The sequence below is a fragment of the Clinocottus analis genome, unplaced genomic scaffold, assembly GCF_023055335.1.
Source record: "Clinocottus analis isolate CAN_PGR_092001 unplaced genomic scaffold, fCliAna1.0.p SCAF_17, whole genome shotgun sequence".
In the NCBI taxonomy this organism is placed as follows: Eukaryota; Metazoa; Chordata; class Actinopteri; order Perciformes; family Cottidae; genus Clinocottus; species Clinocottus analis.
In genome coordinates, this window is record NW_027175898.1 from 16,599,259 (window position 1) to 16,614,403 (window position 15,145).

General features: G+C 39.6%; 1 protein-coding gene across 2 annotated transcripts in view; it reads right to left on the reverse strand.

Annotated features, from left to right (window-relative positions):
• Positions 1-15,145, reverse strand: part of doc2b (double C2-like domains, beta) — a 118,326-nt gene that overhangs the window by 8,746 nt on the left and 94,435 nt on the right. For both annotated transcript variants that reach the window (XM_068579853.1, XM_068579852.1), the window contains one exon: positions 4,623-4,780. In XM_068579853.1, the coding sequence (XP_068435954.1) occupies positions 4,623-4,780 (158 nt within the window). The remainder of the gene's footprint in view (positions 1-4,622; positions 4,781-15,145) is intronic.

Here is a 15,145-nt window from a genome sequence, read left to right on the forward strand (position 1 = left end):
TGCAGAGGGCGCTGTGGCGCTGCCCTGCATCCCACCACACTGACGCTTCACATCTCCACATGACATTACTTTACATTATCAGACTTTAATAGACTCCATCTGTGCTTTTCTTTTTTTTAATGTCCCAGTTGGTGATTCAGGGATGACATCATGGATGACATCACCTCTCAAGATTAACGTTCATTTGTTTTCATTTCAGCGTCGAAGACTCTTCACAACACACGAATGAAGTTTTATGGGTTTAATAATCTTTACAGTTTTCGATGTTTTCTGAAATTGTGCGATGGTTAAATATCAGATTAAATATGTGCTATATTTCCAGAACAGAAAACTGAACATTCTTGTTTTATTTTGACAGCAGTTTGTCAACAGTTTGTACCGATGGGATTTTAGATATGTCTTTATATCACTGCATGAATCACAAAATACTGTCAACAAGCCATACAAAAAAACCCTGTTTTCACCATGTTTTTTTTAGTTATAAATAATGTATAAATCTAGCTATGAATGATATATGAATGAACTCCTCTGTACAAGCCTTCAGACTATAGAGAGGAATGAAACTGGAAAGTGTGCAAGTGCTATTGAGATTTTTTTAATAATATATATATATATATATATATATATATATATATATATATATATATATATATATATATATATATATATATATTTATTTATTTTTTTTAAAATTTAAATTCATTTTTTATTTAAAAAAAAAAAAGTTTAAATTTTTTTAATTTCAATTTTTTTCAATTTTTTATTATTGTCTTTTCTCTATTGCACAAACATGCCCAGAACAGGACGGAGCAAAACAAAACAAGTCACAAAACACAACAAAACAAGGCAGATAACAACCCCGAAGAACAAAAACTAAAACAGAAGAAAAGGTTTTGCTTCTAATCCGTCGCCTCCACTCAGCCACCAGTTTATTAGGTACACTGAGATAAAACCAACATCAGTCCTCCTCGCTAAAGGTCGCAGTGTGTGTTGCTGTTGCATCGTCGTACTGATCGGCGTTTCCAATATTTCGTCCACCCCGAAACGTTTAAATGGGATCGACAAACGGCGAGCAGCCTCTCTCAGTGTGACGCGTGGGCAGCTTTAGCACGCGGCGGCTAAAACCGACGGCACAACACCAATAAGACAACGGTAACCAGCCTCTCGGCCGCATGCCAGATCAGCAGTTTGATTGGCTCGACCCCAACGACCCGGCCCACGACCTTCAACCCCGAAGCCTCAGGGACTCGCTGACGTCACCTGGTGAGCGAACGGCCAGGTGAGAGAGCGTGAGGTCAATACCAATGCCACATATCTAAGACAGGGGATTCACTTCATGCTTTCTACTTTATTTAAACGCCTTCATCCTCACAATGGTGAGAGGTAACGTTCAAATAATCTAATTACTTGTTTTTGTCAAAACGACTTCAATAACAAAATGAGATGTTTGATGAATAAATCTGTGTAATATGATCTGTGCTTCCATTCCCTTGACTTAATATGATTTAATGTTCGTCATCAATCCTTAATGTTTCTTAAGGGAATTACATTTGCCGCTTTGTTTTACCCTTTTCTTTTTTTTTTACATCTCCATCTATGGAAGCCCTTTACCAAAAAAAAGAGGCATAATTATGAGATAGTGAAGTTGAAATTATGAGATTAAAAAGTCATAATTATGCAAACACACACAGAGCAGATAACAGGAAAGAAAAAAGACACTTAATATCTCATAATTTTGACTTTATAATCCCATAACTTCAACTTTTTTACCTCCCAAAAACCCCAAAACATGTCGTGGCGGAAACGGGCTTCCATACAATGCCCCATCATTGCATTGCTATGAATTGTGGGTAATTCCCTCAAGGCAACGTCTGCAGATAAGTGATACATCCAAAACGTTTCCTGAAGCCTAAACGTTTAACTTAAATAAAACGCCATAAAACTGCATCCTTCAAAAAATGATTATAGAGTAGTTTAACTGAAATCTGAACATTACGAGCTCGGCGACGGCAGCAATCATTGCAGGTTCTTTGTATTGGAGGGAACCTCATCAACTGGCAACTGAGTGTACGATCGTGAAATAGGCAATTAAAATAAAGGTTGACTTGATCCTCGGAGGTGTTGCCGCCGCTCCCAAGAGACGCGACGCTCAGCGGTTACTCGTCGGGTTTTAGTCCGCGGTCCGCGAGTCGCTGGTGGAAACACATCGTTAGTCTTCTGCTGGTCCGGTGAGGACACACGTGGGTGAAGGTTCAACCTTTGCACCTGTTCTGTCCACATACATAATGCAGTTTGTACTTTTATAGGTATATAGGAATATATAAGACCCTGCATATTGGACAGAAATGTTACCATTGCTTAAATATAACATGTTTACCTTCCCTGGTTATGTGTCTTTCTTACACACAGACTGTCTTCACCATCATGCTGAAGTCAGTGCAAATCTTTTCTTATTGTCAAACAAAGTTAAGTTAAGTTTCACTTTCTAAACTCTATTATTTCTGTAAAAACAACCTTCAAAAAGCTGCATTTATTCAAGTTTATAAAGATACTTATTTTTAGTGAATGGAGCTTGGACTCGACACAATGCAACCTCCGTTAACGTTAGCTCCGTTAGCTTTTTTTTCTCCGTTAGCCATTAGTTCTGTTAACATCAGTTCCGTTAGCTTTGTTGGCTCCATTAGCCGAGCGGGACTGCGCCGCTAACGGTGAACGCTAACTAACTTTTCCCGCTTTTTTTTCAACCCAAATTTCTTGTTCGTTATGAGCGGGAAAAAATAATGAGTGCACAAGAGTGTTTGAGCACAGGCGTGTCGTGCTAGGTTGCACATGCTCAGAGCCGACGGGGCAGGAGAGGAATCACACCATGACGAGGGATCTGATCTGTGCAGACTCGTCTATCATTGGTCAAGTATTTTGGGCTGAATCTGAGATACTAGCGTCTGTATTAGAACAACTCTACCAGCGGACGTCCATTAAGCAGAGAACAGTCTTCTTACTTCAACCCAGTGAGCGATCACAGTTGCTCGTCGCATCCCTGTTGCCGTTTACGTGCTCACTGGACACGTACAGACGTCCATTGCCCGAGGTACCGCAGAGACACAAAGGGAATGTCAGAGGGTTATTGGTGACCAACTTACCCCCGGGGGTCAAATTGTTGTTGATGAGAGTATTGTGAGGAGAACATAATTGTTGTCATGCGATAGAGCCGGCGACCCCGAGGCCAAACAAGCCGAGCGCGCTCGTTAGGATTCAAACAATGCCGTCGCTTCCGCGCGGTGGTTTTTCAAAACGGTGTTTTGCTGCAAATTGCTGCCGTTTTGCATTAAAAAAGCATTTGCTCGGCAGCTGTGTAATGCAGCCGAACATTAAAATACATGTTTACCGTTGAGCTCGATGAAAGTCACTGACTCGAAAGAGGATCGCGCTCTAATCGACGCCTGCATCCTTTTAAAAAGTATTACCGACACAATAGAACAAAACCGTTGGCCGTTGAGGTGGCAGCTGCGACTCTGATGGAGAGAGAGACGCTGCAGCCCCGTCCGTCTGACGGAGGAGACGTTTCCTCCGTTCCCTCTCACATGAGCTCGTCGGTAAATCCATTATCTGCCTCGCGTGTCCTTCAAGCTTCAGGGAGATTTTCTCAACCTCAAACTGTTGGGAAATTGTTGCCCCCCCCCCACCCACTCGCTTTCCCCACGCCCCTCACTCGCCCCTCTCCTCCGACACGAGTCGCGCTTTTGTTCCCGATGGTGGTGCGCGGCGGCGGCGGCGGAGTCGGAAATTAATTGCACTTTCGATTCTCAGCCAGATGAAAGACTTTGGAAAATGTTCAGGTGTGATAAATAGGACTCTCCTCCAAATTGCAGCCCTGCGGACGGCCTCTTGTGCGGCTGATAATCGCAGGTAGCCCACCTCGTTTCCTGCTGAATCATCCGCACCGCTAGACAACCCATTTCAGCTCTTCTGCATGTCCACTAAAAACAGCAGTATTGTGACAAGCAATGGGGCGATCAATCGGCACTGATGCATGTGTATCATGCATGCTGGAAAGTGCTGCTTTTCAATGTCTTTCCAGAGTGAATACATTAAGATTTTAGGGCTTAAGGATGGCGAAGGCACTCTGACTGTCCTGAGAACTAACGAAAAAAGCCAATTTGCTATAATATGATATAAATATCCATGAAACCCGGCAGGACGGTTCTTGATGGTATTTGTGACCTCCTGACTTTTCCCTTTAGTGCAAACAAAAGACCAGATTTTGTCCTCGAGCGTCACTTTCAGGAAGTGAAAATAAAGCCATGAAATTGGTCGTGGACACTGCAAACAGGCAACATCACATTGAGTAGACTGCAAACTTCAAAATATCAAATCAATCAGTAGCTACTTTAATCTCAATATTCTCAGATTCTTACATTTTCTTTTCCTGGTTTCTTTACTCCTCTATGACTGAATATCTATGAACTTATGAATACAAACGTATTACAGACGTAAGTAATGGTGCAAACGCTGAAATTAAGTTTGAAATAAACCAGCGTCACATTTATACGACATGTGGCATGAAAGGCAACCACGTGATGCTTTTCCTGGTCGTGTTGCTCTGCACGTGTCGGCATACTGACGTTTTGACGTAGGGGTCGGAGAAGCCGTTGGCGTCCATGGCGGCGAGGTGAGCGCAGCGTATGATGCCCACGACCAGGCAGGACTTCTGGGTGTTGTACTTGAGAGAGATCATGATGCGTCCTCGTTCCTCCAGGGACTTGTCTTCTGTCTTGTTGACCTGCAGCGGAGAGGATGAAGCGTTTACTTATTTTCATAACTGAGGAAGTAGTTGGTCACGGAGAGGCGATTCCCACAGTGAAACCCTTGACTCTGCTATCAAAGAACCGGGGTTACGTTAAGTAACCCAACGCCAATACTTTGTTCTCGCCATGTTAAGCATTTTGTGGATATCATGAAACGTCTTCAGCGGCTTCTTGACAGTTGCGTCCTGAAAATCAGCCGCGTACTGATTGGCTGATTGATGTCACCTCCGTTGAGTTAATAGCCTCATCAACGCTAATTTGACGTGTTCTTTAGAGACGAGACAAACATCTTCTCACTGATGAGCACAACATTTAACCAGAAGATCAAACTTTTCACGCCCCGCCCAATTATCTACAAAAAAATGTCTTAATTTGTAGATATTCCACGAAAGATATTCCAAGTAGTTAAACTAATTGAACTACGTAATACTCATACTTATAAACTTATATAACTTATTTGGTTGGTTCAAATGCTTGTTTAGAGATATTTTGAAGATATTCCAATCTTGCAGGTCTTGAAACCAAAGTCCATGTTCAAGCCCAAAAATAACTATCAGACAATTATCAATAAAACGAGTCAATTTCACCTAATAGTTAATGCTTAGGGTCTTTTTGCATTCGTTCACTGCTCCACAAAGCCCTTCAAGCTCCCGAGAGACCTCCCAAAGGCACAAAATGACCTCAAAGAGACACAAAACGACCTCAAAGAGACACAAAATGACCGCGAAGAAACACAAAATGACCGCGAAGAGACACAAAGAGACACAAAACGATCACAAACAGAAACAAAACGACCACAAAGAGACACAAAACGACCTCAAATGACATCAAAGAGACACTAAATTACTTTAAATACACAAAATGATCACAAAGAGGCACAAAACAACCACAAGACAACGCTAAACAACTCTACATAAGCATTTTTTGTGCCCCCCTAAAGAGCTATTTAAGCTTTGTGTGTTTTTTTCACTGCTATGCCCAATGACTTTGAAAATGCAATTTAACAGCAAAAGTCCCACAGTTGCTGATTGTGTGAATATGCGTTGGGCTTTTACTTCACACCAGCATTCATTATTTTATTTTTACCCCTTATACAGTATAAGAGCGTTCATATCAGCGAGGAAATGCTCAGAGGCTTAACGACTTCACGCTTATCAACGGCGACGAGGAAGTGCACGACCAAAGGAAATGTGTGGAAATGGGACTGAGAGTTATTTCAATTTGGTTTGTGCCATTTAAAATTGATATGCATTAGTTTTTTTTCTCCTGCCTGTCTCACTCTTCCTCGCCGTCTCCGAAGGCGAGCGTCTGAGGACCGAGGGGGTCCGGATTGAGACGCCCCTCCAGGCAACTTTGTGATTACGGGAAATGTAAATTAAATTGACTTGACGACAAATGACTTCACCACCCCGGAGCTGAGCGGTGCAGTCAAACCCAGAAGACGTATGGCTCCAATATTTTATATCTCGACATGAGTTCAGAAAGATGAATCCTTCAGTGGTAACAACTTCCTGTTGCATGTTCCTCTGACAGAAAACAACCCAAACACAGACTCTATGTCACCAAGTATTCGTCAGTTTAGCCTTCTAAGGTTTTTCAGAAAGGTAGAATGTGAGAAGACGCCTGAATATTTATTCAATCAGTTACATGTAACAGACATAACCATCACACCAGGAACGCTAGCTTAGACATTTTAAACCCAAACCTTATTGTTCTCCAGGTCTTTTAAACCCTAGCCCTATTGTTCTCCTGGTCTTTTAAGCCCTAGCCCTATTGTTCTCCTGGTCTTTTAAGCCCAAACCTTATTGTTCTCCAGGTCTTTTAAACCCTAGCCCTATTGTTCTCCTGGTCTTTTAAACCCTAGCCTTATTGTTCTCCTGGTCTTTTAAACCTTAGCCCTATTGCTCTCCTGGTCTTTTAAACCCAAACCCCATTGTTCTCCTGGTCTTTTAAACCCTAGCCCTATTGTTCTCCTGGTCTTTTAAACCCTAGCCCTATTGTTCTCCTGGTCTTTTAAGCCCAAACCTTATTGTTCTCCTGGTCTTTTAAACCCTAGCCCTATTGTTCTCCAGGTCTTTTAAACCCAAACCTTATTGTTCTCCTGGTCTTTTAAACCCTAGCCCTATTGTTCTCCTGGTCTTTTAAGCCCAAACCTTATTGTTCTCCTGGTCTTTTAAACCCTAGCCCTATTGTTCTCCAGGTCTTTTAAACCCAAACCTTATTGTTCTCCTGGTCTTTTAAACCCAAACCCTATTGTTCTCCTGGTCTTTTAAACCCTAGTCTTATTGTTCTCCTTGTCTCCTTTTCCATTTTTGAACCGAGCTCTAAGCGGTTCAGCAACACATTAAATGCTACACACCAACGCCCATGACATCCGGAAACAGGATACTAATAATAAAACGAGGAAGAAAACCGGCCGGACGTCTCTGCAGACGCAGACTTCAGTCTTAAACCTTTGTCCCGGAGACAGAGCTCAACAACATGTCCGCAGCAGGTTGCTCATCACGTCTCTCCGGGAGGCCGACTCTTCTCCACATGAATCACAGATGACTTTTACGAGGCGTCTCACTGGACCTGCGGACGCGGCATTTCATTTCATCTGGCGCGCCGCCTCGGTTTACTGTCAAATCCATTTAGCTTTCTGCCGTTTAATGTTTGTTCAGGACATCCCACTGTTGTCTCCGCTTAACGAGACGTTCTGCGGGGCGTCGGTGGCCCGCGAGGAGGCTGACAGGAATACCAGAGTGTGGAGGAGAAGTACAAACCTCCGGCTGCCTGGATGGTGTCAAGGTCGGCGTACCTGACAAGTGCTGACATCTTTTCAGCACTCGGTGTCGACTTTTCTATTTCACACTCACAGATCATCCACTGAAGCTTGTAGCTTGCTAATTACTAATTAAAATGCTATATTTATAAACTTATACCAACAAATGGATGCATATTAAACTGAAGGAACATGCAACATTATTAATTGACATAAAACAACTACAATTAAACACAAACTGACAACAAAGAAACACTTCACTACAGAAAGACGGAAAATCACACTGAGACTCAAAATGGCCTCAAACAGACAGAAAATGACCACAAAGAGACAGAAAATTACTTTGAAGAGACAGAAAATGACCTCATTAAGGCAGAAAATTTCCTCAAAAAGACACAAAATGACTTCAAAGAGACACAAGATGACCTAGAAAATACACAAAATGGCTTAAGAGACACAAAATGACTTAAAAGAGACACAAAATGACCTAGAAAATACACAAAATTACTTAAAAGAGACACAAAATGATCACAAAGAGATACAAAATGACCTCAAAGAGACACACAATCACTTTAAAAAGACACAAAATTACTTGTAGGAGACACAAAATGGTCACAATGAGACAAAATTACCTCAAAAAGACACAAAATGACTTCAAAGAGACACCAAATGATCTCAAAAAGACACAAAATGACCTCAAAGAGCCACAAAACAACAAGACCAAGCTAAACAACTCTAACTGTGTGTGTCTGGATCCTGGAGGTGACAGGGCTCATGGTCTCACAATCTTTCTTCTTCAACATGTTTTCTTCACGGAGCTTCCTGTTCCTCTTCCCATCAGTCTGCTCAAACACAACATCTACACATCCACAGACACACCGCCGTACAGTCGTGTTTGCGTAACGTCTTCCAGCTAATTGCACCGTTGCCCGGAGGAGAAACTCAATTAAGATCGGCTGGAGGACGTCCATTAATTTAATTTAACGCACAGTAGAACCGGACACCTCCGACGCGACCGAACGTCATGCTGAATGGATGAAGCTGCAGAGCTGGATAAAGGGAAATATACATCTCTCTCTCTCTCTCTCTCTCTCTCTCTCTCTCTCTCTCTCTCTCTCTCTCTCTCTCTCTCTCTCTGCTTCTTTGTGTGCTGTAACTCACAAGCTGCAGAGCAACCCAACAGAATAATATTCCAAGTGTTCCAGGTATTACTCAGCCCCTTAGGGGTTACCAGGGAAACTGCAAACAGGGGAAAGAAAAAAAAAGGTAAAGGTGAAATCTCAGGATGAAAGAGGAGTTTCTCTTTTGACCGACACAGAAATCAATTGAAACGTCTTAACATACAGATTGAGAAGAAAACCTGTAATTAAAACCTCCTGAGCGGCTTAGAGGAACACAAGTCACAAGTCTCTACATGAGGAACACAAGTCACAAGTCTCTACATGAGGAACACAAGTCACAAGTCTCTACATGAGGAACACAAGTCTCTACATGAGGAACACAAGTCTCTACATGAGGAACACAAGTCACAAGTCTCTACATGAGGAACACAAGTCACAAGTCTCTACATGAGTAACACAAGTCACAAGTCTCTACATGAGGAACACAAGTCTCTACATGAGGAACACAAGTCACAAGTCTCTACATGAGGAACACAAGTCACAGGTCTCTACATGAGGAACACAAGTCACAAGTCTCTACATGAGGAACACAAGTCACAAGTCTCTACATGAGGAACACAAGTCACAAGTCTCTACATGAGGAACACAAGTCACAAGTCTCTACATGAGGAACACAAGTCACAAGTCTCTACATGAGGAACACAAGTCACAAGTCTCTACATGAGGAACACAAGTCACAAGTCTCTACATGAGGAACACAAGTCACAAGTCTCTACATGAGGAACACAAGTCACAAGTCTCTACATGAGCAACACAAGTCACAAGTCTCTACATGAGGAACACAAGTCACAAGTCTCTACATGAGGAACACAAGTCACAAGTCTCTACATGAGGAACACAAGTCACAAGTCTCTACATGAGGAACACAAGTCTCTACATGAGGAACACAAGTCACAAGTCTCTACATGAGGAACACAAGTCTCTACATGAGGAACACAAGTCACAAGTCTCTACATGAGGAACACAAGTCACAAGTCTCTACATGAGGAACACAAGTCACAAGTCTTTACATGAGGAACACAAGTCACAAGTCTCTACATGAGGAACACAAGTCACAAGTCTCTACATGAGGAACACAAGTCACAAGTCTCTACATGAGGAACACAAGTCACAAGTCTCTACATGAGGAACACAAGTCACAAGTCTTTACATGAGGAACACAAGTCACAAGTCTCTACATGAGGAACACAAGTCTCTACATGAGGAACACAAGTCTACATGGGGAACACAAGTCTACATGAGGAACACAAGTCTACATGAGGAACACAAGTCTCTACATGAGGAACACAAGTCTCTACATGAGGAACACAAGTCTCTACATGAGGAACACAAGTCTCTACATGAGGAACACAAGTCTATATAAGAAGAACACAAGTCTACATGAGGAACACAAGTCTACATGAGGAACACAAGTCTCTACATGAGGAACACAAGTCTACATAAGAAGAACACAAGTCTCTCCATGAGGAACATGTTTCTATGTCACAATAGCTAATAGCAAATTTCTCAGTAAAAAAACATTTGAAACTACTACAAATCAAGAGATTAACAGTCAAAAACTCACAAACGCACCATCAATCCAATCTGATCAATCATTTTTAATTCAATGTCAAAATATATGACATCATCTTTTATGAACGGAGACACAAGTCACAAGTCTCTACATGAGGAACACAAGTCACAAGTCTCTACATGAGGAACACAAGTCACAAGTCTCTACATGAGGAACACAAGTCACAAGTCTCTACATGAGGAACACAAGTCTCTACATGAGGAACACAAGTCACAAGTCTCTACATGAGGAACACAAGTCACAAGTCTCTACATGAGGAACACAAGTCACAAGTCTTTACATGAGGAACACAAGTCACAAGTCTCTACATGAGGAACACAAGTCACAAGTCTCTACATGAGGAACACAAGTCACAAGTCTCTACATGAGGAACACAAGTCACAAGTCTCTACATGAGGAACACAAGTCTCTACATGAGGAACACAAGTCTACATGGGGAACACAAGTCTACCTGAGGAACACAAGTCTACATGAGGAACACAAGTCTACATGAGGAACACAAGTCTCTACATGAGGAACACAAGTCTCTACATGAGGAACACAAGTCTATATAAGAAGAACACAAGTCTACATGAGGAACACAAGTCTCTACATGAGGAACACAAGTCTACATAAGAAGAACACAAGTCTCTCCATGAGGAACATGTTTCTATGTCACAATAGCTAATAGCAAATTTCTCAGTAAAAAAACATTTGAAACTACTACAAATCAAGAGATTAACAGTCAAAAACTCACAAACGCACCATCAATCCAATCTCATCAATCATTTTTAATTCAATGTCAAAATATATGACATCATCTTTTATGAACGGAGACCCGGTGACTTCAAGTCAAAAAAACGCAGCAAAAAATGTTTTTGTTGTCGAATGTGAAATATATGGAAGCGCAATTCCGCCACAAAAAAAAATTAGAACCAAAAAAAAAATAAAAAATTAGGGCCAAAAAAAAATAAATAAATCGGTGGGAAACTTTTTTTTTTTTTTTTCTCGTTGCCTTTTTTTTCCCGGCAACAAAAAAAAACGTTTCCCTTTTCATTCCAGGAGGGAAAGGAGAACTTGACTACTGATAGCGATTGTTAAAATTTAATTATTTTTGTGGCTCAGTTGTGAGCAGGCTCGTCCTTCAATCAGAGTATCGGTGGTTCGAACACCGGCAGGTGATAATTTGACATATTTTCTTATTTTAAATATTGCCAAATTGCAACTACTTCCATTGATTTCCGATGCAGTGATAGTTTTTACCGTAGCTAATCATGAAAGTTGCACAACCCTGCAGGATGTAGCGAGTGACATATGTTGTTATTGTGTCTTTGTAGCGTAAATGAGCTAATAAATGATATAACGTGCTATCGGATTGGTGCGCATCCAGCATTTTAGGCTTGGTTGGAGGCAGAACAACCCTCGCACTAATTGAGCCACAATCTTTTTTTTTGTTTTGTGCCTTGTCCAGCAACTCAGCACCGTAGCAACACTATTGCTTGTGCCGATCTTCACTGGTTTACATGCGCTCCAATGAAACTGTTTGACAAAAACAGGAATTAAACCTGCAGGGCGAGGTTCAAATTCATGGCCGTCTCTTACAGTTAAGCCTCTCATTGTCCAGCTGAGCCGCGGGAATAGAGAAATGTACTGCACAGACTCACTGATCCAAGATTCATTGCCAGATTAGGCTGCTGGCTGCGACACTGTTCGGGCCCTCGACAGATACTCGTGCCAATGCTCAGGGCCGATCCAATGTGGAGGCTGGCCGACTCCAAAAATGGGTGAATAGTCACAACGTTTACAGCTGCCCGGCTACCTTGAGATTACCAAAACATATACAGCTTCCTCTGTCTTCCATGAGAGCGGTTTAATCTTTTTTACGGTGGTCCTTTTGCCCAGAGTTCACATAGAAGATACATTCATTTATAATGGTTTGGTAAAAGGTTTTTCTTTCCTTCTTCCTGCATTTCTTGAACTACATTTCAAAGTGTGACAGGTCCATTTGTTCAAGCTCACAGGCTGACTGACTTGTTTATGAGCTGGACAGTCAAACTGCTCTGCTGTTGGGCAAAATCCACCGTTAATACACTTTTCCCTCCAAAATCTGAGCTCTTTTCCGAGTGTGAATGGTGTGCAGTTGAACTCCTTCATGTTTTTTTTATGGTGTCTCACAGTAGACGTGACAATGGTACGATGGATGCTTCTTCTTCTATATCTGCTTCTGTCTTTCTTTTAAACTCTCAAACCGGGGTTCTAAGGCCTCTATGCACTGACATGAAAAAGCCCAATATTACTTTGTGTATTGCCGAGGGCTTTTATTGTGAAAGGTGAGAGCAGAAAGAGTGGATCCACTCCTCGTGCTGCCTTTGTCAAAGGTTTAAACAAGTATATTAAGGTGTAGATACTCTTGAACATATGTTTAACCATGGAATACACAGTGTTGTTGTTTTAATTGCACATGTGGATTGGTTATTGAGGCGTCTATTTGTGGTGCGAAATCTTCGGAAATCATTGAAATTGTCCAAATGGTTTGACAAAAAATGTTGACCAAAAAATTTTGACCAAAAATTTTGAAGCTAAAATGTTGTGAAAATTGATTTTTGGAAAAAAAATTGTCAAAATTGATTTTTGCAAAAAACCTGACCAAAAATTTTTCACCAAAACATTTTGACAAAAAATTTTGACCAAAAATTTTGAACCTAAAATTTTGACCAAAAATTTTGAACCTAAAATTTGTGAAAATTGATTTTTGAAAAATAAATTGTCAAAATTGATTTTTGCAAAAATGTTGACCAAAAAATTTTGACTCAAAAATTTTGTGAAACTTAATTTTTTGAAAAAAAAATTGACCAAAAATTTTGACCCAAAAATTTTGACAAAATATTTTGACTCCAAAAATTTTACCCCAAAATTGATCTTTTTTAAAAAAAAAGTTGACACAAATTTTGGACTTTTTTTTTGGACAAACCTACATTTTTCCTCGATATGCAAATTCAACGATCGCCGCCACAAAGCATTGCGACAGAAAACAGAAAGTGGATCTGCTCCTCGCGCTGACTTTGTCAAAGGTTTAAACGAGTATATTAAAGTGTAGATACTCTTGAACATATGTATAACCATGGAATACACAGTGTTGTTGTTTTAATTGCACATCTGGATTGGTTATTGAGGCGTCTATTTGTGGTGCGAAATCTTCGGAAATCATTGAAATTGTCCAAAAAGTTTGAAAAAAAATTTTGACCAAAAATTGTAAACCTAATATGTGAGAATTGATTTTTGGAAAAAAAATGTCAAAATAGATTTTTGCAAAAAAAAATTGACCAAAATATTTTGACCAAAAAATTGACCAAAAAATTTTGACCAAAAATTTTTAACCTAAAATTTGTGAAAATTGATTTTTTTTAAAAAAAATGTCAAAATTGATTTTTGCAAAAAAATTGACCAAAAAATTTTGACCCAAAAATGTTGACCCAAAAATTTTGTGAAATTTTTTTATTTTTTTTTAAAATTGACCCAAAATATTTTGACCCCAAAATTTAAAAAAAAAAAAAAAAAGTTGACACAAATTTTTGACTTTTTTTTTGACAAACCTACATTTTTCCTCGATATGCAAATTCAACTATCGCCACCACAAAGCATTGCGACAGAAAACGGCCGTTGGGTTTCGACCGCCGCCGGTTAACGCGAGAGCAGAAAGTGGATCTGCTCCTCGCGCTGCCTTTGTCAAAGGTTTAAACGAGTATATTAAAGTGTAGATACTCTTGAACATATGTATAACCATGGAATACACAGTGTTGTTGTTTTAATTGCACATCTGGATTGGTTATTGAGCGTCTATTTGTGGCGCGAAATCTTCGGAAATTGTTGAAATTGTCCAAAAATTTTGACCAAAAATTTTGAACCAAAAATGTTGTGAAAATTGATTTTTGCAAAAAAATTGTTACAATTCATTTTTGCAACAAAAAAAATGTTGACCAAAAAATTTTCACCAAAAAATTTTGACAAAAAATTTTGAACCTGAAATATTGTGAAAATAGATTTTTGGAAAAAAAAATTGTCAAAATTGATTTTTGCAAAAAAAAATTGACCAAAAAATTTTGACCCAAAAATTGACCAAAAATTTTGACCTAAAAATTTACAAAATATTTTGACCAAAAAATTATGACCAAAACATTTTGACAAAAAATTTTGACCAAAACATTTTGAACCTAACATTTGTGAAAATTGATTTTTGAAAAATAAATTGTCAAAATTGATTTTTGCAAAAAAATTGACCAAAAATTTTGGCCAAAAATTTTTGACCCAAAAAATTTTGGCCAAAAATTTTTGACCCAAAAAATTTGACCCAAAAATATTGACCCAAAAATTTTGTGAAAATTAATTTTTGGAAAAAAAATTGACCAAAAATTTTGACCCAAAAATTGACAAAATATTTTGACCCAAAAATTTTGACCCCAAATTTTATTTTTTTTTTAAAAAGTTGACACAAATTTTGGACTTTTTTTTTGGACAAACCTACATTTTTCCTCAATATGCAAATTCAACGATCGCTGCCACAAAGCATTGCGACAGAAAACAGAAAGTGGATCTGCTCCTCGCGCTGCCTTTGTCAAAGGTTTAAACGAGTATATTAAGGTGTAGATACTCTTGAACATATGTATAACCATGGAATACACAGTGTTGTTGTTTTAATTGCACATCTGGATTGGTTATTGAGGCGTCTATTTGTGGCGCGAAATCTTCGGAAATTGTTGAAATTGTCCAAAAATTTTGACCAAAAATTTTGAACCAAAAATTTTGACCAAAAATTTTGAACCAAAAATTTTGTGAAAATTGATTT